At 40.1% G+C, this 26,849-nt stretch overlaps 1 protein-coding gene and 1 long non-coding RNA gene across 2 annotated transcripts in view; one reads left to right on the forward strand and one right to left on the reverse strand.

The window, feature by feature from the left end:
• Positions 1–1,371: 1,371 nt before the first annotated feature.
• LOC107180998 lies at positions 1,372–24,852 on the reverse strand. Its single transcript, XR_001511779.2, has 3 exons — positions 24,115–24,852; positions 12,456–12,517; positions 1,372–2,357 (listed from the first exon to the last, which is right to left on the reverse strand). It is a non-coding gene; the product is annotated as an uncharacterized LOC107180998 (long non-coding RNA).
• The window catches only part of TAFA1 (TAFA chemokine like family member 1), a 504,091-nt gene continuing 500,658 nt past the window's right edge, over positions 23,417–26,849 (forward strand). The window contains exon 1 of the mRNA XM_042979380.1: positions 23,417–23,579. Within this exon, the coding sequence (XP_042835314.1) occupies positions 23,462–23,579 (118 nt within the window). The 5' untranslated portion in view covers positions 23,417–23,461. The remainder of the gene's footprint in view (positions 23,580–26,849) is intronic.

Here is a 26,849-nt window from a genome sequence, read left to right on the forward strand (position 1 = left end):
AGGGAAGTGAACCATAATGTCAAAGCATGAGGATTCATCCTGGTATTGTTAAAATTAAGCAGAATGGCTTTGGAGCCTTTCTCTTTAGCAGCTTGCTTAACCACGTTGCTTATAAAAGGCAGCAGTGAATTGAAACTGAACAGTAAACTGTGCTCTCACCATCTGTCTTAAAAGGAATATGACATAGGAGCGACTGTCATTCACACTGTTTGTAAGGCAAAACCACTTCTACGTTTTTCCAGCCTTGAGTTGAACACCCTATACAGAGTTGGAACCAGATAATTAAAAATGCCTCCGAAGGTTATTTCCAGGGCTTACATTTCAATAGGAATTCTTCAAAAATGATGTTTAAGCTGTTCAATGATAATTCACGTTACTTTATTAGATTGGGCTAATTAAAACACTGAAGATAACCCACCCTCTGCCATTCTCTCCTGTCCTGTTTTCCCTTCTAATTTCCTCTAAGTGATCATTGAAATTTGGATAGGCTGTGGAGGTGACCTGACCAGTCACTAAATAACCACCATGGTCTTTGCTTTGTTAACCTGGCAACTTTTAGAAAAACCACATTGGTAGCCACAATCTGGTTTGAACCTAAGAATAATAGCATTGCTTTGAAAATTCAGTACCTAGACAAGCAAAGTATCCTTTTTTAGAGCAATTAGGTCAGTATTCTAGAGACGGAGACAGGGAATGAATGAAAAGCCCAAGGACCCTCCATACTCCTTCACTAGATTCTCCAGCATGCTGTCCCGATAGTTTGCTGGCCCACTTCTGACTAAACATAGAGATCTTTTCTTGCAGGTAAAGCATTTGATATACATTTTTCCTTTCTGGAAACGTGAGCAGTGGCCTTTTTAGGTCAAATATATAGGTCTACATTATGGATGGCCCACAGTGCCTGCTTTTGTAAACTGATTGCTGTTCTGTCCTTGCTTACCCCAGAGCAGAGAAGATGTTCAATCTAAACAGGCATATTTCTGCTAAATGACCTTTGCTCAGCCTTGTGTTCATTATAACTTCACAACATGTCTACAGAATTGGATTAAACTAGGTTCAGTGTCTATTTGGTAATTCCTTGCGCAGCCGATTTTTTTTTTTTTAATTTAAAGCAATACTGAAGAACTCTGCTTTACTGCCAATAGCAGGGGGACTGTTTTATGAGGAGACATAATTTGACTTAGAATATTCCCCCTTCTTCTAACAGTGTGCTGTATTTTAATAGCGTTCCCATATATTATGCAAACGAAATGTTTTACAGACTTGTCACAGATGGCAGTTCGAAGTGACTATTGGACGATCACTCCATACCACCCTCTTCTTCAAAACAACAAGCTTGATTTGTCTCCCCGTGGTCCCTAAGTTGAGGAGCATAAGCCACAGAATTAAGAATAAATTCTGAAGAGTTAAGCAGGGGTGGAAAACAGAGTGTTCTTTAAAGAATGACTAGGGAAAAATGCGTTCTGGTGTGGTTCCTGAAGGAGAGAATTTCATGCCTCCACTAATAAGAATTATTATTTTTCACTATATATCATGCATTGTGCTGGGAGAAAGATGGGAGGAGGGGAAGCGAAGTGCTTGAGAGCTCCGGGGGCTGTTGATTTCCCACAAAGTTGAGTGCTTCTCATTAGCAAAACTGTGGGTCACATGTTCTCATTCTAGGCTTCTCTTTTAGGCTTTCCAGAGCAATTTTGGAGCACCTCCAAATGGTGCGTTTTGTGGCATCCATTTTTTTGGCTACAGGTGCCTTTCAAACCTCTGTGTGCAAGCAACTCATGGCCCTCTGACCTCTATTTCCTGAAAGCAAAGTCTTCCCCCCATTTAAAACAAAAATTGCTCCCGTTTCTAAATCTGGTCACCATGAACATTTCCACGGAGTTCAGCTTATCTATTGAATGAGTCACACTTTGTGACTGCGACGTGGCTGAAAGAAATCCAGTTAAACTAACTCAAGTAGAAATGGGGGCTGTGGACAGAACATGGAAATTTCATAGATCTCAGGGATAGGAAATACTGTAATGTCAGGGCCTCATGGAAAATGAAACTGGAAAGTGAGTCTGGATCTAAACAGCTCTGGGAGACTCAGTAGTCAGAACAGAAAATTAATAGACTTCATTCAAATTTTTTGTCATCATTATGCTTTGGCAGTCTTTTATGTGTCCTTAATTTTTGGCCTTGCCACCAACCTATATATCATGTTTCACAGTCCCAAATCCAAATTTCTTGGAAGCCAATATGTTGGCCTGACTCACCTTTTCTCTTCATTTCCAGATCCATGGCCAAACTATGGTTGATGCTTATTTGAGTTAGGTGTTTTATTTTCCTGATCCAATCAGATGTGGATGGACTGGGGTACTCTGGAGGGGGAGAATACAGAAAAAGAGTCACATACTGTTGTAATATCAGAGGCTGTGGCCAGTAATAGGTAGTTTGGGAGAAGGGTGTGGGTATATCTTCTAACATAAAGTAGTCACCTTTGTTCCTAGGGACGCTTATGGAATAGACTAATTGTATTTCAGCAAAGGTAGAGTTGTTTGAAAAGGCAAGGTATTTTTCACTTATATCGAAAACATATTAAGTATGCATTTTTATTTTGCTCTGGGTCTGTTCCTTACAGCAATCAAAAAACAAGAGACTTGGTGTGCCTGGGTGGTTCAGTCAGTTGAGCGTCTAACTCTTGATTTTGGCTCAAGTCATGATCCCAGGGTTATTGGATGGAACCCGCATCCAGCTGTGCACTGAGCATGGAGCCTACTCGAGATTCTCTCTCTCTCCCTCTCTCTCTCTCTCCCTCCCTCTGCCACTCCTCCACTCACACTCTTTCTGCCATAAATAAATAAATAAATAGATAGATAGATAAAACTTCATACACGCATCCGGTGTGTGTGTGTGTGTGTGTGTGTGTGTGTGTGTGTGCTTGCATGTACATGTGCTTATACGCATGCACATACAATAAGAACAGAAGAGGAAATAGTATAAACTTTTAACGCCTAGAGAGACCTTACAGATTCTCCGACCCAACTCACACATTTCACAGATGAAGAAATCCAGACTCATAAAGTTTACATGGCTAGCTTAGGGGCACGCAGCTATTATAAGCAGCAGCGAAGAAATCCAGATCTCTTGAGTCCTCATTCAATGAGCTTTATAACCCAGATCTATTATTTTTTTTTGTCTCCAGAAAGGAAGTCTTTATTAATTTAAACAGGCCTAAACATATATCAAATCGTGTCAGTGCATGGTTTGCTTCTTACCTTTCTGGTCCTAGCTCAAAGGTCCCCACCACAATGGACTACCTGACCACTGTCTAAAGTCAGTCCCATTCTTCAACCCTCAGGTTTTCTAGTGTATCATTGTTTTCATAGCTTTATTTCATTTACCCCAGTCTTTAATCACCTCATGTATTTGTTTTCTCATTTTTCTCCTTCATTAAAATAGGAGATTCCACGAAGATAAAGACCATTTCTCTTCTTCGCATCTGTATCCCCAGGCCCTGCAATCCTACCCAGCATTGTAGGCACACATAAATAAGTCACAACTGTATACATTTAATAAATATAAATAATGAAAGAAAGAAATGTTAGAGGGAAACACATAGACCCCTTTCAGAGCACATGTACTTCCTAATGATTGAGGTCACACAAAGTTTAATATCCCTACAATATTCCATTTTTCTAAAGGTCTCTACATATTTTTGTGTGCCACATAACAATTTCAATCGGAAACAAAACCTGGAATTCATAGCCAAGGGAGCCAGCAACATCTGACTCATATGTGACTTTACCTGTGTGGGTGTATTACACATAAACTGTGAGTGTGTGCATGACAGAGTAACTTGGCTTAGAAAGGATGCACCCCAAATAATCTCTTTGTTTGTGAATGTTCCTCTGACTCTCTGACAGTAAGAACTGTTCATTCTTATTTCTGGCTCTTGGCAGCCTACAGATGCTTCCTGTTAGTGCTCCTGGCAGGTTACTGGTGGGGCCTGTTGTTTATTGCCCTATCTATCAAGTCCTATTTATTTTTAAAATAAACTTTAAGTATACTGTAAACTCCCTTCACAAACAGATTTTTCCTCCTCTTTTACACTTGACAAGCCTCTAAAAGGAATAGTAACTCTGTCTCATAAATATTTGAACCCGAACCTTTTAGGAAAGAATTATACTTAAGGCACTCAAGAACAGGAATAGTTTCAGTCTAAAATCTCCCTTACAACTACTCCTTCTCTCTCATTCACTCACTCTCTCCCTATTTCTCTCTCTTTCTCTCTTCATCACTGTTCTTTTCAAATTATATTACCTCATCCTGATTCTCTACTGACCTTCCCCCTCCTTAGTCATTCCACACTGAGTCCAATTCTCTAGTCAAAAATCACCCTCCATATCTTGCTTAAACATTGATTAAATATTGTAAATTTCCTTAACAAAAAGGTTAAAGTGCTTACTATTTCCAAGCTCATTAGGCCTATATCTCTTTCTCAGTCCTCTGTCATGCAACCTATTATTCCTTTCATTGGTAAACTGTACTATTTTCCAGATGAAGCTGATGAGGGAAGATAACGATAAGGTACGACATAAAAGGGCTTGGAATGTAGAGTCCAACTGACTCAGTTCAATACAACCACTACTACTTGTTAGCTCTGACTTTGAAGAAGTCCCTTAACTTCTCTTACTGCGTTTCTTCATTGGAAAGGTGAGAACTAACAACACCTATCTGGGTAAACACTCCCGCCATTCTTTAAATATTTCCACATCTTCTCCTCCTGAGCTCATGGTTGTATTACATTCCACCAGTGCTAGTCACAGCTCTACGTCTTCTTTTGGCTAATAAAATCTGAGAAGAAGTGATGTGTTTTACTCACGAATGGAAGCTTGTAGAGTCATTGTGTCATTTGCTATGGTCCCCTACTTCAATGAGTCAAATATGGAAATGTGTGAAGAAGGAACCTTTACCATCTGGGGTTTGGCTGTCAGCAATAAGCAGGGTCTTCTGCTGATCCGCTTTGGAAATGGGGCATGAGATATTGGGGTTGTTCGTTACTGCAGCAAAACTTATCCTATCCTGACTGATACATTTACTTTGCAAGGTTGTTTGGAGGATGAGTGACAATATACATAAAGTAGCAATGTAATATGCAATCAATGAATGGTAACTGCCATCATCAGTAACATTATTATCATCATTATTCCACTGTTATTTTGTTTGATTTATGTGTTCTTTCTAATTCTGTATTTTGGGTCCCCCCCCCCATCATCTTATTGTGCTATACATATGTATTTGTATTTCTGGCAATTCAGTGAATTGTAAGGTCTTTGAAAAGGACAAAGATACTTTATGCGTCCTTGTTCAGGCATTCTCAGTCAGGTATGGCATCTGCACCAATTAAACTCTAACATAGTACTCTAAAAGCAGATATAGACAATACATTAAAAAAATGGGTGTATGTGTTTGGCAATAAAACTTAATTTACAAAAACAAGACACAGACCTTAGTTGGCTGACCCCTGATTTGGACAATTCCTACTCCCCTCCCTCTTTCTCCTTTTCCATTTTTCATTCATTTGTCTCTTTCTCATCTGGGTATGACTATATTGCCTGCTGCCACAGGCAGATTTTTTCCTCACTGTCGATGGAAATGGCACCAATAGCCACCAGTCTTTGTCATATGGGAAATAAATCTCTTTCTCCCTAGTGTTCTTCTTGGGTAATACGCCCGGGCTTAGAACAGTCTCTGTTGGCAGGGCATGGGAATTCCTGATTGGTCAGGCCTGAGTCCTATGACTACCCCTATGTTTGGAGAATAGTTGAGGCGCTGTGACTGATGAGCCTTTCAGTAGAACCAAGGTTAGGGATGGGAGAAGGGGTGGTGCTTGGTAGACACAACAGGATGCTCATTACAAGCCTCTTTCCTCCTCCAGATGTAGAGAAGCAGAGAAGAACCAAGTTCAGAGGACCATCCAGTCCCTTACTGTGTGGTACACTTGATACTATATACCCAGTCCCCATGCTTATTCCTCAAAGACCTCCTGCGTGGTCTGGAAACAAAAGCACTGGTTAGGGTTTCTGTTGGATCGTATGTGAGAAGCAGGAAAGAGAGCAACCAAGGAAGATCTTAAGTGTCTGTCATTAAGTACTTGGGTGAGTAGAGGCACCCTGTATTTGGATGGTTAAAAATCATTCCTCAAACTGTGGGGGGGCAGCAGATGGGGACGCAGTAACATGGATAATCCCCAATTGGCTTGTAAGTATTTTTCTAATCTAAGAAAACTCACAAAACTTTATAAAAGGTAATAAACAAAGCAATAGGATGGTGTATGAGTCAGGATTCTCTGGAAGCTCTCCAAATTCCTCTCTGCAACATGGGGGAACATCTGCAAATTCCTAATAGGAGATGCCATAATTAGGGGAAAAAAAACGTATTCCTATTATTCCTGGCCACATAAATTCTACCTAAAAGGCATTACTGGCTACTACAGATGCGTGTTGGGCACTCAAAAACTGAGTCAGTTTGGTACACCAATACCTCCTCTATTTTTACTTGGCTCAGAAAATTTAATGAAATTATACAAATCCCCGAAATCTAATATTTTTATGTGATAAGATTGTGTAAGAGGAGGGGGTGGAAGAGAAGTTTGGAAAATGTGGTGACAGATGGCAAGTGGGCTCAGGCACACAGTGTTCCTATATATAGGGGAGGGGACAATCTGGTTAATCAAGGGGGGGGAACATTTTTAAATTTAGATTCAAGTATTTTATATATTCAGCAACATAATTTACTGAAGCAGCCTAACTGGATAGAACTTTTAAATATTTTTTTTTTTTGGTTGGGGGTGGGTTGCGTGATACATATTTTCTACAGTTTTACATATTCTTTCATGACGTCTACATTTAAAAATCAGATGGTGTCTACAGGCTTTGAAGGTGTCTTTAAAGAGAGTGCTGAGAATATCTATTTCTAGAGAGAGTTCCTTCCAAGGAAATTTAATGGGATTTTAAAAATTAGGGTCATCACAGCTAATTTAGCAACACTGGAAAATTAAAGTGAGTGTTCACAATGAAGATAACTTTCTACGTCAGTAGAATGAACAATGGATTGGCAATGAGGACACTTGTGATTAAGACCTAAATCTAGGTAAACATAAAGTGAGGTCCTTTGTGTCACTTTGCACAAGTCAGATCAGTGGTTTGGGTCTTAATCTTCTTATTTTTAAAATATGAGTTTGGGGGCACCTGGGTGGCTCAGTCGGTTGAGCGGCCGACTTCGGCTCAGGTCACGATCTCGCGGTCCGTGAGTTCAAGCCCCGCGTCGGGCTCTGGGCTGATGGCTCGGAGCCTGGAGCCTGCTTCCGATTCTGTGTCTCCCTCTCTCTCTGCCCCTCCCCCGTTCATGCTCTGTCTCTCTCTGTCTCAAAAATAAAACAAAACAAAACAAAACAGAACAAAAAAACAAAAAATAAAATATGAGTTTGGATTTAAAAATCTCTGGGGCATTTTTAGTTTTATGTTTCCATTGTTGTAAGCTGTCTATTAATGCTCTGTTAATTAGGATTGATTCTTTTGGTTGCACGTAACAGAAAGCCCTACTCAAACTGCCTCAAACTATCCCAGGGAAAGTCTAGTATGTGTTGTGTGGACTTGGATGGTTTGATTCAGCGAAGAATATTTTTACCATTAGGCACTTGGCTTTCCATGGCAGCAGCCTCGTGTTAAGGGTGGCAACCTCTTTAGAATGTCCACATGCCTTTAATGACTTTGAGTCAATGACCTGCTTCATTGTTCAGGTCTGGACAAAAAGAGAAAATCATTTCCTGAATCTTAGATGAATGAAGAACTGTTTTTATAAACCTGTCTTTGCGTATCATTGGCACCCATTGACTTCTTTGCTCATCTCTGACCGTGACCGGGGAATCCGACTGCCCTGAGCCATAGGAGAGACTCCTACAACCAGCATTTAGCCCAAGCAAAGGGGTTGTGGCTACTAACCGATTAAAAATCAAGAAGGGAGAATGTAGGTAAGCGGGAAACCATGAAGTTTACTAACCATTTAGCGCTTAGAAAATCTAAGGTTCACATAATCCTCACAGTTAAATAAGAGCTAAGAAAAAAAACCCCAAATTAACAAAATAGAAGTTTATATGGTAACTATTATCATATTAAGCACTTAATAAGCTTTCAATAAAAATGCAGGCATTGGGCTAACCTTAAAGCAGATAAACACAGAGAAGGTACTTCTTAGTTGGCAACTAATTAACAGAAATCGTGGGTATTTCTGGAGTTGCTATAGTGACCAGAGGCCTACTGCAGTAAGTTTTTGTTTCAGTACAGTGGTTTTCAAACTTGGCTGCAAATTGGAACCACTTAGGGAGCTTTGAAAGATACTGTCGCCTGGATCCCAGATCTAGAAATCTTGGCATGATTGATTTGGGGTGGAGGTCTGGATGTTTAGAGTTTTTAAAACTCCCCCAGGTTATTGTAATCCATAGTCAAGATTGGGGACCTCTGGTTTAGGGCATCTAAGTGGGGGCACGCACAAATGCTTTCTACCCCCTTCAGTCACATCCAAGCTTCCCTTGAACTCCTTTTTATAATTCTCTTTTCCTCTTCTACTCTAAACTAGTAACTACTAGATTCCCCTCTCTAAGCTGGGACTCCCAGAGATACCACATGGTCCCCATTACAGTATGAAAAAACCTGAATGTGAGGGTGGAAACCAAGAGTGGGGAAGGCCTACTGTCAATATGGTGTGTTAGGAGAAAGGGACAAAAGGGTGGATGAGAGAAAACATGAAGTGGTGCAAAAAGCCTTTCTTCCTGGCACTAGGATGTGGTTGGTGATGCACATGTAGGCATTCTCAGACTCAGATTCCCACACAAACACCCATACACATACAGACACATCATCTGAAATTCTTCCCTGCCTCCTCCCTGTGCATCCCACTGCCAACCGCTTGCTCAGAATTTTGCTGCAAATTCGTAAAACCCCTAAAACATGAATAAATGAGAAATGGTTATGTTTATTCATTCACTCACCCTTTCATTTACTCATCTATTCTAGAACTGTTTACTGAGCACCTACTATGTGCCAGGTACATTGCCAGATGGTGAGTGAACAGTGGTAAACAAAACAGAAATGTATAGCATGTACCAAGGCCCTGAATCTGGAAAGTATTTGGAGTGTGTGAGATGGCACAATGATTATCTTGGTCACCCGTTCTGGAGTTCTAGTCCCTGTACCTTGGTCGTTGAGTGAATACTTGCTGAGTGAATGAATGCCTGAATGTATTACTGAGGGAAGACCACAGTGACTGGAGTATGGCGAGGGTAGGAGTGGGTAGGGAGGACTGGGATGATATTCAGGTTGGAAATACGGGTATAAATGGCTTACGCTGGGCCTGCAGTCTATGGCTTGAAAACAAAATCTGACATATATTCTGTACATTAGAAAACGAGGGTGTATTTTCAAACAAGAAATGATAAGGACAGGGAAGGTATCTCTGAGACCAGAGGGATTCAAAAAGCGCCAAAGAATAGGATGTAAGAATGTTCCAGAAAGAGGGTACAGGATGTGCAAAAGCTGGGAGCCAAGAAAGGCATAAGAGGTTTGAAGAACAGAAAGGCACTATGTTTACCTGAAGATATAGAGATGAAAGATAGTCTAGTGGACAGACAAGTGAATAAGTAAATATGGCACGGAGCAGAGATGCTGGGGCGAATGCGGCAGGCACTGAATTGTGTAGGGTTGCAGAGGAGGAGTGTCCAGTCTAGACTTGGGAAGCCAAGAAATACTCCATGGAGAATGTAGTACCAAAACCAAATCTACAAAAGTGGTTTGATTTACGAGGTGGAAGGGGAAGAAGAAAGGTACATAGAAATGGAAAGAGGAGGGGCGCCTGGGTAGCTCAGTCGGTTGGGCTTCTGACTTCAGCTCAGGTCATGATCTCGCAGTCTGTGAGTTCGAGCCCCACGTCGGGCTCTGTGCTGACCACTCGAGCCTGGAGCCTGCTTCGGATTCTGTATCTCCCTCTCTCTCTGCCTCTCCCCCTCTCATGCTCTGTATCTCTCTCTGTCAAAAATAAATAAACATTTAAAAATAAAATAAAAAAAAAGAAATGGAAAGAGGAACAGGATGTTTCAAACAGAAAACGTTGAATGTACAGAAGCACGGAGATGTAACAAAGTATCTAAAATTTAGAGCTAAATCTTAGTGACACATATAAATCAAATTTAATTTTAAGAGTTTATGGAGACTTAGAATTTCAGGCACCCTGGTGCACACCCTAACAATCTTTTGAATTAGGTATCAGTCAGGCAACTGGGGGAAGGTATTTGCATAGGATCTAATGGTGAGTTTGTGGTGTAGCTGAAATCCAGAGTTCATTCTCTTAGCTTTTCTATTATAGTGTGTTACTGACAAAGTCAAAAAATAAAGAAGGAAAAGGAAGGAGGCCCAAAGAATTATGGATTATATATTATATTATATTATATTATATTATATTATATTATATTATATATGAACACATACACTTCTATTTTTCTGTATTGTTTCTATTTCTGGAAATTATCTTCCCCCATTATTAAAATTCAAACCAGAAGAAAGAGATAATCAGCCATATTGATAATATGACAAAGACCAGAAAGGAAATTGACTTGAAGAGAAGTTAGAGACAAACTTAAGGTGTCAAGAAAACTTAATGGAGTTTAAGCCCACACCAGCCAAAGGTGATTTATGATTGTCTATTGTAGTTTAACCATTGGTATCATGTAAGATCCTATAGAAAAAGAAAAACATTCCTGTTGTTAATTCTTGGGTTTTGCATAGCAGGAAATTTACTGGCACAGGAGTGAGATCAACTACAGTTTACAAGCAACAAATATTTAGGGAAAGGAAAATACTTTAGGTTGGTTATGTAGACTAAGGTCATCTTTAGAGGAATAAGTTAGTGACATTGGAAAATGTGATATATTTCAGAGAAAAAAAGCAAATCATAAAACACATTGTATATTAAAGTACAATTTTTAGAAAAGCAACAAAACCAAGTAGGGATGTTTGGAAAAGTTTATGTACACTTAAATGTAAGTACTGGTAACTTACATGTGATAAATTATAGTTGACTTTAAAAGTTTTCAATTTATTTATTTTTTATTTTTTAATGTTTATTTATTTTTGAGAGACAGAGACAGAGTATGAGAGGGGGAGGGGCAGAGAGCAAGGGAGACACAGTATCCAAAGCAGGCTCCAGGCTCTGAGCTGTCGGCCCAGAGTCCAACAAGGGGCTCGAACCCACAACTGTGAGATCATGACCTGAGCATCTCAGGTGCCACAAAAGTGGCAAATAGAAATATTTATTTATCTATTTTTATTTTACTTTATTTTATTTTAATTTTTTTAATGTTTACTTATTTTTGAGAGAGAGATACAGAGTGCGAATGGGGGAGGGGCTGAGAGAGAGGGTACATGCAGAATCCCAAGCAGGCTCCAGGCTCTGAGCTGTCAGCACAGAGCCTGATGCGGGGCTCGAACCCATGAACCACGAGATCATCACCTGAGCCAAAGTTGGATGCTTAACCACCTGACCCACCCAGTAGCCCCAAAAGTTTACTATTTAGATCTTTAGTTTTCTACCTTTTAAAATATGAATATATTACTTTCATTAAAAAAAAAAAATCACTTATGCTTGGCCAAGTCGCCAAACCAGGGCTTAATACCTCACCTAATATCAGTTTTAACCTTTCCCAGAAATGTGGTCTTCGGAATTTTCTGGTCAGCACCAAAGACGTAGTCTGTCAAAGGACACAACTCCATCCCCACCCCCAAGGAAAATGAGGTAATTTACCTAATAAGACCCCCTGCACTTCCCCAAAGAGAACATGACCTTGCCAGAAACACTCTTTCCTTTTCTTTTGTAAACAACTTCTTTGCCCCACCTTCTTTCTTACAAAATCTTCCATTTTGGACATCTCCTTGGAGCTCCCCTCCAAATCACTTAATAAAACCAATTAGATCTTCACTTTTTGTTGTTTAACACTTTATATGTAGGAAAAAAACATCAAAGTACGTCAATTCTAAAAATACATATGAAACCATTATTAGCTTTAGTCAACACAATGGTCTATCTTCAATATTCATTTCCTCTTTATTATTGCCCTAATTTTCCCTTAAGTACCACACTCATCTCACTCCATGCAACTCTTCTGGCAGAAACTGATTTCTTTCTTGATTTGGGCTTGGAGAGTGTGGTGTGGCTCTAAGCCTAGCAATATGATCTTTTTTCCCTCGGCCAAGCAAGGTACCTGGCTCAAGGCATTGATTACCAGGAGCAGTAAGTGACCCAAGTTAAATTAAAGCCATACGAGAAGTGGTTTGCTAGTGGAAGCTGAAAAAGAAACTTCCTTGCTCATCTGACAGAAATCAAAACAGTTCTTTCTGTTGCCATTATGTGGATGAAGAAGCTCATACCTGAGACAGCTGTGGGCAGCTATGCTTGATCCATTGTGGAGAGCCTGCCGTAGGATGCACTACTGGAAAGACAAGAGAGAGAGTTGAAAATGAGTTAGGTCCTTGAAGTCTTGGTGGAATTACTGAATCAAAGCCACGGAGTTTAGGAGGTGAGCCCCACCTGTGAACTCTCAACCTTTAAGAAATCATTCATTTTTGGGACGCCTGGGTGGCTCAGTGGATTAAGTGTCCAACTTCCACTCAGGATCTCATGGTTCATGAATTTGAGCACCGCATCAGTCTCTATTTACAGCTTGGAGCCTGCTTTGGATTCTGTGTCTCCCTCTTTTTCTCTGCCTCTCCCCCACTCACTCTCTGTCTCTCTCAAAAATAAACGTAACAAAAAAAAATTATAAAAAAGAAATCATTCATCTTCTTTATTATGCATCGTAGCTTGAATTGTTGTTGTTGTTTTCCATTAACTGAAACCAAGCATATCTTATTTCCTTCTTTCTTTGTTATCCCGGTACTGAAAGGTTACTATCAGGTAATTCAAGGTCTTCCAGTTTAATAGAAAATTGTTTGATGTTACTGGTTTTATTTTCCTTGACCTAGCTGGCACATTCCAGAACTGTGTTATCCAATACAGTATCCACTAACCATATGTGTCTACTTAAATTGAAATTAATTAAGATTAAATTAAATTAAAAATGCATTGCCTCGGTTGTACCGGCCACATTTCAAGTCCTTAATAGCCACATGTGGATAGTGGCTGCCATCTTGGCTGGCACAGACATAGAACAATTCCAGCATTACAGAGAGTGCTACTGGATAGTGCCTACTAAGAGAGAAAGAGAGACAGTAGATGGTTAGAAAACTTGTGTTCTAACATCACCCAGGCCACTAAACTCACTATATTCCCTTCGGTAAGTAAGCTTCTTCCCTTTGTTACATCTTTTTATTTCCTCTAGAGCAGAGAGGTTGGACTAGGAGGTTTTGGAGGGTGGAGGGATCTCTTCTAGTTTCAATATGATGAAATTCTAAGTGCTTTCTTTTGATTTTTAACATTTGTAGACTTTTCTTTATTCTTCAGGGGTCAGCTGTGCGCTCTGTCATGAGATCATACTCAGAGATCAAATGCTGAGAACGAGGACTGAAAATTCAGGGCAGTTTCATTTCTTTTCTTCTAGCAAAAAAAAGGAAAAGAAAAAAAAATCCAGCACAGATTTAGTGGCAGGTAAGTATGGGTTTAAACAATGTATGGGCCAATTTCCTTGACTAAGTGTCATAGCAGTTGACTAACACAAATCAAGGCAGTCATCCTGAATATGTGTAAAAGCATGCTATTGGCTACCAAGAGAACTAGCAAAAGGTATTGGGGAAGGCACACCATCTACTTATTTAGAGAAAAACAGTTTGTTGTGTATGCTGTCATGATAGTGAACTCATATTTTACTTTTGATTGACTTCTTATTATTCATTTGTTTATGCAAACAGTTGAGTGTATACTATAGGCCAGGTACTACATACATGCTCAATTCTGAAGATACAGTGGTAAATAAGATACTGGTTTTCCTTGCTCTCATGGTGACTCTAGGAAAGAGATAAAGCAGATAACAAGCAAGTAATACCAAAAACAGTTATTTACAATGGTGGTTAAGGCTACAGAGATGATACCCTGAGGGCTACAGGAGCATGTAGCAGAGGGACTGGATCTCTTTTGGAGCAAAAGGCTACCAGGAGGAAGTTTCCCTGTCCCATTCAGGGACCCAAGAGCAAACTGTAGCACGAGTCAAGAGTGAGAGTGCTGTAAGATGAGGCTGGAGATGTAGACCGGGGTAGTGATACAGAGCCTTCTCAACCATGGTCATGAATATGGGCTTTATTTTAGGCTCAATGGAAAACTACCAAAAGGTTTTTAAATACAAGAGTGGAATGATCAACATGCATCTCAAACACATTGCCTCTTACTGCAGAGTGGGGACTGATAGGTGGGAGGAGCACATATATTAGGAAAGTATTATCATAGTTGATGAAAGATGATGGTTGCCTAAACAAGGGTTGGAATGGAGAGGGAGAGAATGGATAGATTTAAGGCATAGACAGAAAGTCAAAGTAATAGGAAATGACACAATGTGGAAGTTCATAGAGAGGGAGATGGGAAAGACAGTTTCATTTTTGGCTTGAACCATTCATTGGGATTAGGCAACAGTGATGATGAATACAACTATGGATGTGTGAGTTTTATGAACCAAAGAAATCATTACTGTTTTTATAATTATCATCAAAGCAGTCATTTTCATGACCTTTATGTGCTTATATGTTCATATTCTTGTAATAAAGAGGCCACTTGGTCTCTAACTCACTAGTTTATTTATTACTTTGATCGTAGAGAAGAAAGTGAAGCTGTTGTTTCAACTTTCTCTGTTCTAAAAGAAAAATAAAGAGATGAGAAGTAGAAGAACAAAAGAATGACCTTGTTCTTTCTTTTTCTTCTGCCTGGAAGACAGACAAGATAAGCAATGAGGAATTATAATTGATAAAGTAATTGTAGAGATAGGCTGCTAGAGGTGAAAAATGAGATTCCTACATGAAGGTTATCTTTCCTTCAAGCCTAAGAAAAATTTTGTCTCCCATTTCCCTTTTCTTACAGTTCCTGAAAATTCTGCCTTATGTATCCAGATTCAAATATAGACCTAAGTATCACTAGTTTGATAGGAAATGATTTAGGTTCTGTTCATTCTTTGTTACTATTAATGATGCTTATTCTCTCTTGAGCAGAGTTTGGCTTTTTATTTGTTTCCTTGTTTGCTTTTGTCTTGTTTTTTACCTTGTGGATGCTATGGATTTTTAAGAAATAATTTTCTCTTCTTTACTAGTTGGAAACTTAGAGTCAAAATAATGCTTTTTGTGTATCACTTGACAGTTTACATTTCATGTTCAAACTTTACATCAGGATCATCTTTGTTTACTTGGTCTTTTATCTTTATTATGCAAAATGTATTGTTTCTTACTAATACTGCTTATCTGTATTTGGTTGATTGGAGCTTAGGTTCTGGGAACTAAAGATAAGTCTGAATCTTAGTTCTTCAATCTTATTAGAGGTGTGATATTAGTTCAAATACTTAACTTCTCTGAAATTTGATTTTCTACCCATAAAATAGAGATCAATAAGATATAGATCTATTCGCAATTTTGTAAGTATTAAATGAGACACTGAATGTAAAGGCTCAGCCAGGGTTTGGTATATAGAAAGAGTTCCCCCCCCCCCACCCCCAGCACCCCAAATAGGTATTAATAGAATAGCACTGTCATCATTATTATACATATTTTTTAATGTTTATTTTTGAGAGAGAGAGGGAGACAGAGCACGAGTGGGGGGGAGGGGCAGAGAGAGAGAGGGAGACACAGAATGTGAAGCAGGCTCCAGGCTCTGATCTGTCAGCACAGAGCCTGACACAGGGCTTGAACGCACAAACTGTGAGATCGTGACCTGAGCCGAAGTTGGACGCTTAACCAACTGAGCCACCCAGATGCTCTTCATCATTATTATATTATATTTGATTATATTCTTAATTATAATAATATTGTTATTATATATGTCATATATTATATATCATCAATCATCATCAATATTATATATTATCATTATAACTCCTATTCTCTTATTGTGCTTCATTTACTTTCTCTTCATCATCCTTTCCTTCTTCTTAGCTTAAATATATTTTGAATCATGGCAGGTGATAAGAGAAATAAGGCAAGTATATACATGCTATTTAGGTCCCAAAGGTAAGACTGACAACTAGGGATAACTGCTGTGTATCTGGTATAGATAAACATAGGACTGTTTGGTAGACTGGAAAATTTCAGGTGAGTTCTAGAAAAAAAAGTAAAATAACACAAATGATTTATATACACAAATGGAAGAAAGATAACATTATTACTTAGCCAAGGGAAAAGGTATATAGCCTTCTCATGATCATGATTTAAAATAGACATTTTCAGCCACTTGATAGGTAGCCCCAGTGACAATAGAAAAAAAGAAATTGGACTTCAGTGCTACAGAAGGCATATAGTTGAGATAGAAAGTACCATGACAATTGTCCTTTTATCCATGCCTCCATTTTCATTAACCAATTGAAATGAAATAAAAAACATCAGGGTTGGGAAATCACAACCAAAATGTGTTATCTCAAGAAATGCGATTTAAATGGTATACATCTAAGCCACTTTAATTTGCATTGGATTGAAACTTGGCATGTTTCTTAGTCCAGATGTAATTTATTTAAATTCCTTTAGTTGTTTTTCAATTTAGAAATATGCATAGACATAAAATCTTGCCTGTCTTAAATTTTTTTCCTGCACATTTGTGAATTAAAATTAGCCAAATTATTAAATGGACTGTTCTTAAACTGAAGTATGATGGCTTTTATTTCTAATGCTAAGAAGTAAGAAGTGTGGCAATCAGGGGAGTGAGGGATTCTTTCACGGTACTTTATGTCAGGATACAGGAAATAGCCCCTTCAATGGGTTTCCCAGGAAACTTAATAACTAACACAAAGTATAGGTGAGTTTTTTTTTTTTTAAGACTTTTATAATCATTTGGTGAAACAGGGAAGAGTCACACTCCATAGGATATAGTTTTCCACCAAGAAATCCCCTTTGGACATTTCTGTTCTAAGGCCTCTTCCTGAGCCTCTAATATATTTCTGTCTCTGCCTCTCTACCTCCCACCATTTTTTTTTTCTCCCTCCTGGTTTTCTCCTTGTCATATCCTCTATCACTCATCCCTCTGCCCACTGCTTCTTATTATACAGGGCAATTCGCTGAGTATTCTTGGCTATTTAACTATTCTGAGTGTTTTAGCTTTTACCCCCAGTTACTTTCATCGGTCTTTTCCTCTGAATTAAAGTGGATTTCTCCATGGGGCAGATAAATAGGCTAATGAATAGACTTTTCTCTTCTTTACATAAACAAATGTGTATATACATAGATACTATGTTTGAAATGTAGATCTTTAGGAGTTTGGCCTGAATCATGGTTTGAACACGCAGCTACATAGGTATCTTGAATTAATAAAACTGAATGGGCTAAAAAAAAATGCTGCTGTAGTCCTTGGCCATTTGTAAATTGCCTGCATAACAAAATGGCTGAGTAGGACACAGCCATGGGCCACATGAACAATCAGTCTATAACTCCTGGTTTCTAAGAATCCTAAGGGATTCCAGCAGCAACAATCAGTGCTTTGGGTTTATCGCTGCTCTGATTAAAAATAATAATAAAAAAACTTAAAGTCTCCAATGGATTTCTATTGCAAGGAGCTCTGAAAAGGCAGGAACTTGGTTTGATGTGTGTACTGCTGTCACCACAGAGCTTAAGGCAGTGTATGGACCATAAAAATTCAGTTAATACATGAATAATGTAAGTTAAAGTCCTCATCAGTCAGAGTAGAGTAGGTTATGCTGCAGTAACAAATAGCCCTCAAATCTCACTTGCTTAAAGAACAAAACATTTCTTATTCACTGTGTATATCCATTTTGGGTTGGTGGGAAAAGGGGAGGGCCTGTGCTCTGTGATCGCTCAAGAATCCAGGCTGAGAGTGTGGCTAGTCCCTGTTCATCAAGCAAAGGCAGATGCTGCTTCAACAAATAAATGTTTCAGCCTCAAAAAGACACCATCAATTCTGCAGATACTTCATTGGCCAGAACTTTATGGCCCACTCAACCATAAAGGAGTTCGGATACTCAGACAGTCCTTGTATGGCCAGAGGGTAGAAAGACCCAACTTCTTTGAAAGGTGTGAGAATAGTTTTGCTATCACAAAAAAGTTGGGATAATGGACTAAATCGCCTTAAATGCCAATATTTGTTGATGCCTATAGTATTAGGACAAATGGTCATTGGCTGCAATACAATGGACTGCAAGGTATTTGGGAGAAAAAACTGGAACTACGTTGATATTCTTGTTCCATCATATACATGTATTGAAAGTCACTTAAGCTTGAAAGAGCAAGTCTTTCTTCCAGTCTTTTTTTGAAAAATTAACAATGCTTATCTGAGTGCCTTGAACATAATCCATTACTATGTCTTTCAAGCTTATTAAACTGAACTAATTTGTAGATAACTATGTTTAGCTTTTATTTAATCCCTAGAAAGGAAGAACATAATGGTTACTTTTTCAAAATGGTAGCCTTTATTAGTAAATGTGAACCTCCTTTTAATTTGAATGCATTAGCATAGCAAAAACAAAACCAAAAAAAAAAAATCATAAAGACTACCTTACACACATCTATATTTCAAAAGCCTGGAATGTACTCAATATATACGTCTTGAATGAATGAATAATACTTTTTTTGAGACCATCTTAAAGGTAAGGAAATAAGAAAATGTAATGGTTAATTTTGGGGTGTTGTTTTAACCATGAAATATTTTATGAGATGGGTTCTTGAGCCAGATCACTGGAGTTTGAAACCTGCTCTAAGGCTTACTAGCTATATTACCCTGAGCAAGTTTTTAAATCTCCCTGTTCTCCCTCGGGTTACTCATCTTTGAAATGGAGATAAGAATGATAACACTTATCCTATGGAGTTAGTAAAAAGGATTAAGTTATACCTTATAAACAACATCATATAGAGTAATGCTACTCATAGCAAAAGTTTAATGCACATTAGCTGCTGCACTGCCAGTATTATTTTTTCTTGAGATTGCACTATTGGTGTAAAATTTCTGTAGGTGTCACCAACACAACAATCATGAACCACTGAAATGAAACACACACTACTAACTAGAACTTTGGTGTTGTTACATATGTAATGTGCAATGGGAAAGACCAGTGGGGAAGAGCTCCGTGTCTGCAGGGCCTCTCACTCTTTCACTCTGTAACATGAAAAAAGGGGATGGCTTCCAAAATAGCATGGTGGCAGCATTGGCCCTTCTTTATGACACCTGCACAAGGCAAGAGTATTCTGCGGTATTTCCAAAGGTTTGTGAACAAGGAAAATTATGGGAACCACTTTGACTTTCAAAAAAAGATGAAAGACTAAACAGTACTGATGAAATTTTGGGGTGATGGTGGGTGGTCTGGGCCGACAGCCAAGACAGAATTCTTGAAGACGTCTTTGGTACAAAAAGGTGATTTTATTAAAGCACAGGGACAGGACCCGTGGGCAGAAAGAGCTGCACTGGGGTTGTGGCGGGTAAATGATTATATACCCTCAGGTTGGGAGTTAGGGATAGAGTTAAGTCTCTAAGGTATTTTGGAAGCAAGATTTCAAGGACCTTGGGCTAGCTGTTGCTAGGGAAACGCCATTTATTACTGTTGAATACAACTTCAGTCATGAGATCCTTCAGATGTGTTTCGGGGGGCCGTAAACTTGGAGTATGATTGCCATCACATATCTCGGGGTAGTTGAGAAAAAGGAAGTAGACTTACAGGATCTCGGAGGTTGGGATAATGTTAAGCTAAGATTCCCTTTTGCCCCAAGCAAAGTGTCCTCATCAAGGCAGCTGAGCTCCTAGAGGGAGGTCACTCTCCTGGTGTCAAGGACTTGTCAATGGGCTATAGGCAGTAAAGGAATTCAGTTTTTCATTTGCTGTAGTTTCCCACATTACCATGGCAAGCACTTAAACCCCCTTCCTCTGTTCTTGGGTAGCCAGGAGTGTCTGAGGAATATCACACATGTTCCACCTGGGAGGCAGGGGTGCCAGCCTGTTTTTGCCCTCAGCTTGTCCCATGCTCCCTCATCAGTATGACCTGTAACAGTGGCGACCACATTGGTTTTGTTCTCTGCCTTGTCCAAGTGTCTAACACATAGTAGGTGCTTTATAAGCAATTCATGAAATAACTGAATGAGTATTTCTGAGAATCAGTGCTCATGCAGTCTGTAAGTGAAAACTAGGTCAACTTGCGTGCATCGTTGATGTTCAGGTACAATCACACTATGTTTCCAAAGAAGAGAGTGTCCAAAGCATAGTACTAGAAACAAAATATCCAATTTCTGAGTGTTTTCTCTCCCCACACCAGCATGTTATTAGAGGGAGAGGGAAATTTTTTAAAAAATGCCTTGAGCATATTTATTTGTCATAACCCAGTCTTTGATGCTGAAAATGACATGTTTCTATTTATTAAACATGTTCAAAAACCTCAGAAGGTTTCTATCGGGCTTATGCATATATTGTATTCCAAGTATACCATATTCCCAGATTTAGCTGCCAAAACAATCGACAGACTTAAATTTGTATAAGCCTAACAATATTTTTGGTTAACGTACTGGTTCAAAGAACGTGAAGAGGTAAGAAATGGCTCGCAGTTCACTTTTGCATTTATTGTTACAAGTCTAACCCCCATTAACACTATCAATATTAGCAGAATGCTTTTTCTTTTGTTTCTCCTTCCCTCTTCACTCTTTTGGCAAATGAAAGGCATCAGTAATAGCTCTACATAACATACCAGGCAATACAGTGTTAAAGTGCTGCTTGAGTTGTTGAAGAGTTAGTGGGCAGGCATTACAATTCACTGTAGCTGTAATAGAGGGTAATGTCACTTTAAGACATGTGATACTTTACAGAGGAGGGATGTATCGAAACAGACTACCAGACTACTGCTACTTACAGCACCGTATAGCAGCCCTGCTCCTGCATTTTGCTGCCTTACTCTGCCCTGAATGCACAGGACTGGGGATGGTCCGTCATTAACTGTAAACTGACTCTCATCAGGAAACTGCACATTATTCCACCATCCCTTCAAAGGTCTCATCAGGCAGAGGTGACGCCAGGAGATGATTTAAAGGTGAAAATGACAAGGTTTCCACCCCTCAAACCTTGGCTCCTTTTCTGACAATACAGTCTGAATGCACCCGATGTCTTCTTTACTGTGGAAATAGCATCGGAAGAAAAAACATATTTTTTAATCCTGATAAAGAAGATTATTGGGAAGCTCTTTTTTAAAAAAAAAAGATCTCCAATTGTGCACAGATGGATTTTAGAAAGTGTTAGAGCTTTCCAATGAACACTAATAGAGTACTCTGCTCTTGGCTGGATTTTTCAGGTAAGAAGCCTCTTTAAGGATTTAAGATTCAGAAAACAGATTTGTAACCTGTTCAGTCATATCTAGGGAACTATGTAAGGCTGGATGCATTATTTTGGTGGAAGACACTTATTAACATGGAGACAAGCTCTTGGTAAGAGTAAGCCATGAGAGTGATAATGCACGAGCCTTGGAAGTGATGCTAAGAATGAAAGAAAGTTAAATTAAAAAAGGAAAAAGAAGGAAAATACTGCAAATGTGAAGTCACAGTAATCTTTTTAAGTGCTAAAATATATGTGGGTGAATAAATGAGCAAGAGAAAGCACAGTCATTGAAAAACTGTTAAGTTTTGATTGTGGTAGGCTTTTTGAAAGTTGAGATGAATTCCTAGTGCATTTTAACTGAAATTCACAAGTAGTCAATGCATGCCACAGTCACCTCTATTTTGTCTTTCTACAATTTGCAGGGTATTTGAAAAAGGCCCCCAAACGCATTCATTTCAAGGTTCACAAAAGGGGTGTTGCTATTTATCTCTGCTGAAGAGAATGCATCTATGTTATATTGATAGTTCTGAAGACAATGAAGCTAAATCTGTTGTCTGCAAAAGTAAACAGTGGGCAGTGAAAGTAATTATAAAGTGAATGGTCCATCTGAATCACAGAGTGAGGCATGAAAGGCACCATGCTGTTGCAAATAATGTTTTCCTACTTTGCACTTAATTATGGTTGTCACCATTTGTCTATTATAGTCCTAAACCCTTCTTAAAGACTGCATCTCTCTCCTAAAGCCCATAAATTATCTTCTATTATGTCTGTATATACATATGTGTGTGTGTGTGTGTGTGTGTATATATATATATATATATATATATCTTTCTGCTTTCTGAACATCACAGTTTTTGAAAGAGTGCCAATTTCCGTGAATAAAGAAACCACACTGGGAGGTCACTAGCAGATTTTAAATGTATAGTTGAAATACTTGTAGTGTGTAATTTGACAGTAGAAAATGTTAAAAAGGAACAATCTGGGTTCCGGAGCTCTAAGAGAAAAGCATACACTTAACTGGATTCTTGTAGAGAAAATGCTTCCATATCACTGGCTGAGTAAGGACGATGCTTCAAGTTTGATTAATTTGGCAATATGAAATGCAGCATAAGGTGTTGTTTGAGAAATTGGACAATATGTAGCACAGTTGAGTCTCTGTAGCTCCTAAGATCCTTATAGGTGCAGATAAGACTGTCAAAGTTTCAGCGCCTGAGAAAAGGTACATGTTCATCCATAAATACATACACCACCTGTATATGCATATTCATCAACACTATACAACACATGCCACAATGGGATCTTAGAAGGCAAAGCAATATTGTAAATTATGGCTCGCTCTAGGATAGAAGCATAGATGTTGCATCTGAAACTCATTTTGGCTGAGGACAATTCCTTCTGATTCTAAGTCCAGCCAGAAAGACGGGTTCTATCAGGAGATTACAACATGCCTCTGAGAAATGATTACTTAGTTTAGAAGACAGCAGAATGATTAAAAATTCATGACTGTAGAATTAAAAAAAAAAAAAGAATCCACTCTTTCCTTTCAGGCTTATGTCAGACTTACAATGAAGTTAGAAGGAACAGGAGTCTGCAGCTTTTCACTGCCTGGAATAACTATAGTTTAAAGATCATTGCGCAAAACAGGATGTATAGTCAGGATACTATCTTGCAAACTGCCTAACCCAAAGGCAAAAACTTGAATTTATTTCTGTGTTTTGGCAAGCCTTGGAGTTGGGTTTTGCAGAATTTCAAAAAGAATTCACGATCTCTTGGAGAGAGCTTTCCGTCAGTCCCATTTCATGGCATGACCTCTGCTGGGTTATTAATTCCAGCCAGCAAAGTAGCAAAGGGGACATGACGTCTGAGACCCCCCCCCCCTCCTTCTTTCATCATTGGGACTGACTGAGCTGGGGGCTTGAAGCTGGAGGTAATCCTTGCTGTCTCATGTTGTCTTTAGAGAATGGCAATGGTCTCTGCAATGTCCTGGGTCCTGTATTTGTGGATAAGTGCTTGTGCAGTGCTCCTGTGCCATGGAACCCTTCAGCACACCTTCCAGCAGCACCACCTGCACAGACCAGGTAAGTCGGAAGCTGGCTCCAATGCAGCCTCCAGTCTCGCTGCTGTCACCTTAACAGATGGTGGAATGTAAGTGACAGAAAGTGCTATGATGCGGGCAGCTTGCCTCTGAATTCCAAGACATATTGTTGGCTGGATGCTTGTGGGGGGGGGGGGATCCTAAAATGCCTCAGAGGTATTTCTATTAATTTCTCAGGAAAAAAACAAAGCAAAACAAAAAAAGATCTTCGCTGAGATCTCCCTGCCCTCTTCCTCACGCCTTAAAAAGTAGAAGTCATGGTTTTTTGGGGTACTTTGGCCAAGAGCAAAATATTCTGCACAAGGTGGGATAACTTGCAAGACTTGAGGATTTTTTAGAGGCAAAACATGATCTTTGCTACCAATAAAATAATGTGTATATATTCCCGGGATAGCCTATCTAAGTGTAGATACTCTGATGTCGGTGTCTATGCAGCTCAGAATTTTGGGGGGATGTATGTGCCAAAATTAACTTTGGAAGTAGTTTGTCAATGAGAAAGAAATTTAAAAATAACTTACTATTTCTTGTCTGGTTTAATTTGTCTCCTTTCCTTTCTCCCTTCACTTTCTGTTCTTCCAGTTTGTTCGGCGGCTTTTTTTTTTTTTTCTTTCTCTTTCTCTCTCTCTTTCTTGACACTTTCAGGAACACGTTGCCTGTAGCCTGATTTTCCCCCCTATGTTGAATTTCGATTTCCGGACGCATTTTTCTTTCTTTGCCTTTCTGTTTAAAGTACATTTCTCATCCTTCCATGGCCTCACTCTTCAGTCTGGATTTTTTTTTTTTTTTTTCTCCTTCTTTGCCTTTCTCGTTACTGTCCCCCAGCTCGATTGTCCTTACCCTCCCTGGTTGTCTGAAAAGATTTCTTTCCACATTCTGTTTAATCTCAGCCTTTGCGTTGGTTTACTCCCCCCTCTACCTGCGCCTGTCCCCCCCCTCAACTCCTCCCCCCGCCTCATCCCCAAGTCCGGGCTCGGGGGGACTAGTTGCGCGGCAAGCTCCAGATCCTCAGTTCTGAAACGCGCCCAGCCCTCCAGCCCCTCTCCAAATTCTTCCTGGCCTCTTCCCAAACGTTCGGCTCGTTCCAGCTGCGCGGTCCAGCGTCCACGCCTTAGCCTTTCCCTGGCTCCGCAAGCGGCCTGGGCACCAATCCTGGGCTCCTGGGCACAGTCGTCCAGCAACATCTCCCGGGGCGCCGCTTGCTGCCTCCCCCGGCTGATTCCGGGCTGCTGGCAGGAAGGAGCGCGCGAGGGTGCAGCCCTGGGTCCTCCCGCGCGCCCGCACGGGGCTGCAGGGGAGCGCGCGAGCCGCAGGAGCCGGGCCACCATGGGAGGAGGGGGAGGGGGCGGGGGCGGGGGAGGAGGGGGAGGGGCTGGGGGCGGCCTGAACCCCGGGCTGCGTCTGGGCCCCAGCCACCCTCACTCCCCACGCCCCGGGTCTGGGAGGGAAGGCGAGCGGGCGCTGGTGCCCCTGCAGGCGTGTATAGAAACCGCTCTGCCGCCCCTGCCGCGCGCTCGCATTTCTGCCTCGTGGGTCCTGAACCCGGAGCGGGGACCGCCACACCCCCAGGCTTCCGCGCCGAGGTGGAGGAAGAACAAACGTAGGTTTTGGAATCTTCAGGTTAGTCAGTTAATCGCCAGTCTGTTGTGGCGAAAATGCCTTTGACTTGTTTCAGCCGTACAAATAACGCGGGAAATCTTCATGCATTGTAATACTGAACAATAAGACTTCCTAACAAACGTAACTGTTGTGTTTCAGGCACAGTGTCACATTGTCTTAGTCCCCATGCAAGTAGGTTCTGCACCCCACCGCCCCAAACGTAGCGCTGCCCTCCCCCCCCACCCCCCCATCCTGTTGCCCAGGAGACCGAAGTTCTGAGGGATCTGGTGACTAGTGCGAGAAGGCACAGCCAATAACTGCCAGTGGAAGTCAGGACGGTCTGATGTCACCTCCCTGCCCTGTTTCCCAGGGAGGGGGTAATGCCTCCCAGGGCACAGAATGGCCATGCCAAGTAAGTAGCCTCTTTGAGGAGGTCTGAACGGTTTTCCATAATTTGTGAAAACTTCCAATCTATGTTAATCCCTGGACTGCTTTAAATTGCAAACCCATTTTGAAAGGTGGCTCCCTGCAGAGGCGATCGGTGGTGTCCTTGGTTGGTGTGGAGCTCGGGCCGGTCCTCCTCTCGGTGACGTAACATCAGGTGGCATGACCTTGGGAAAGTCACTTTTCTTCTCTGAGCCCAGTTTCCCATTTAGGGGTATTACGGGGGGCGTAAATAAAATCGTCTTTGCGGAAGTGCTTTGCAAACCTGTGAAGCTCTTCATAAATATCAGCGATTACTGACGTGTCCCCTTAATGGACTGCAAAGGTACTTGTCAGAAACGCTGAATGAGTCAAGTTTTGCTGTGCACACAGCTAATAATCCACCTGGGACAAAAATCTCGTTTTACTCTTGTGAATGTTTTTTGTTTGTTTTTTTAGCTCTTTGATACCTGGCTAGAATATATCACCAAATGTCATGTGTCTGTTACACTCAGTTTGTATAGTTGTGAAATATAGTACGCTTTGCAATGCACGCTTTCACTTAGACTATCTCTGTTAATCAGTTAATACATGAGGTTTTTTTGGTCAGGTGTTATGGCCATGCTACTTGTAAGTAAATCCTTATGGGGCTTGTTATCAAAATATTATAATCTTAAACTGAGAAACATTAAGTTCTGACTAAAATGAAACTCAGTGTTTGTTTTCTCCACTGTCGACTGATACAAATTGCTTCTCATCATCAATGCGTGGTTGATCCGTGTGTCAAATACCCTAAGAAATTTTAGTGCCCAAACCAATTTCAACTGAAGTGCTTACACATTTGAGTTCCATTTCAGATTCATTGACGAAATTAAGAAACTATATCTACTCCTTTCTCGATGCGGAAAGATTAAAATGATATCAGAGTGAAAGTCCAATTGTTCTACGTAATAGGTTTATTCAACTTTCTTGGGTTTTCAACAATAGCTGCGAAGATTAAAGCGATAGATCTTGGACATAGCAATATTCTAGATTCTTTCAGTCAGAAATACAATCTCCTTTAATACAATCTGTTTTGATTTTAAGAGTAAATGTATGCTTTTTGTGATGAGAGTTGTGATGTTTCCCTTTGTGGGCCTTAAATCTTCAGGGACACTAATGAAATGTGTATGAAAACAAGAGAGAAATCAGGACCGGTTATCTGTGACAATCCACCCCTAAATGAGCAAATAAA

This window comes from Panthera tigris, chromosome A2 (genome assembly GCF_018350195.1).
Source record: "Panthera tigris isolate Pti1 chromosome A2, P.tigris_Pti1_mat1.1, whole genome shotgun sequence".
Taxonomy (NCBI): domain Eukaryota; kingdom Metazoa; phylum Chordata; class Mammalia; order Carnivora; family Felidae; genus Panthera; species Panthera tigris.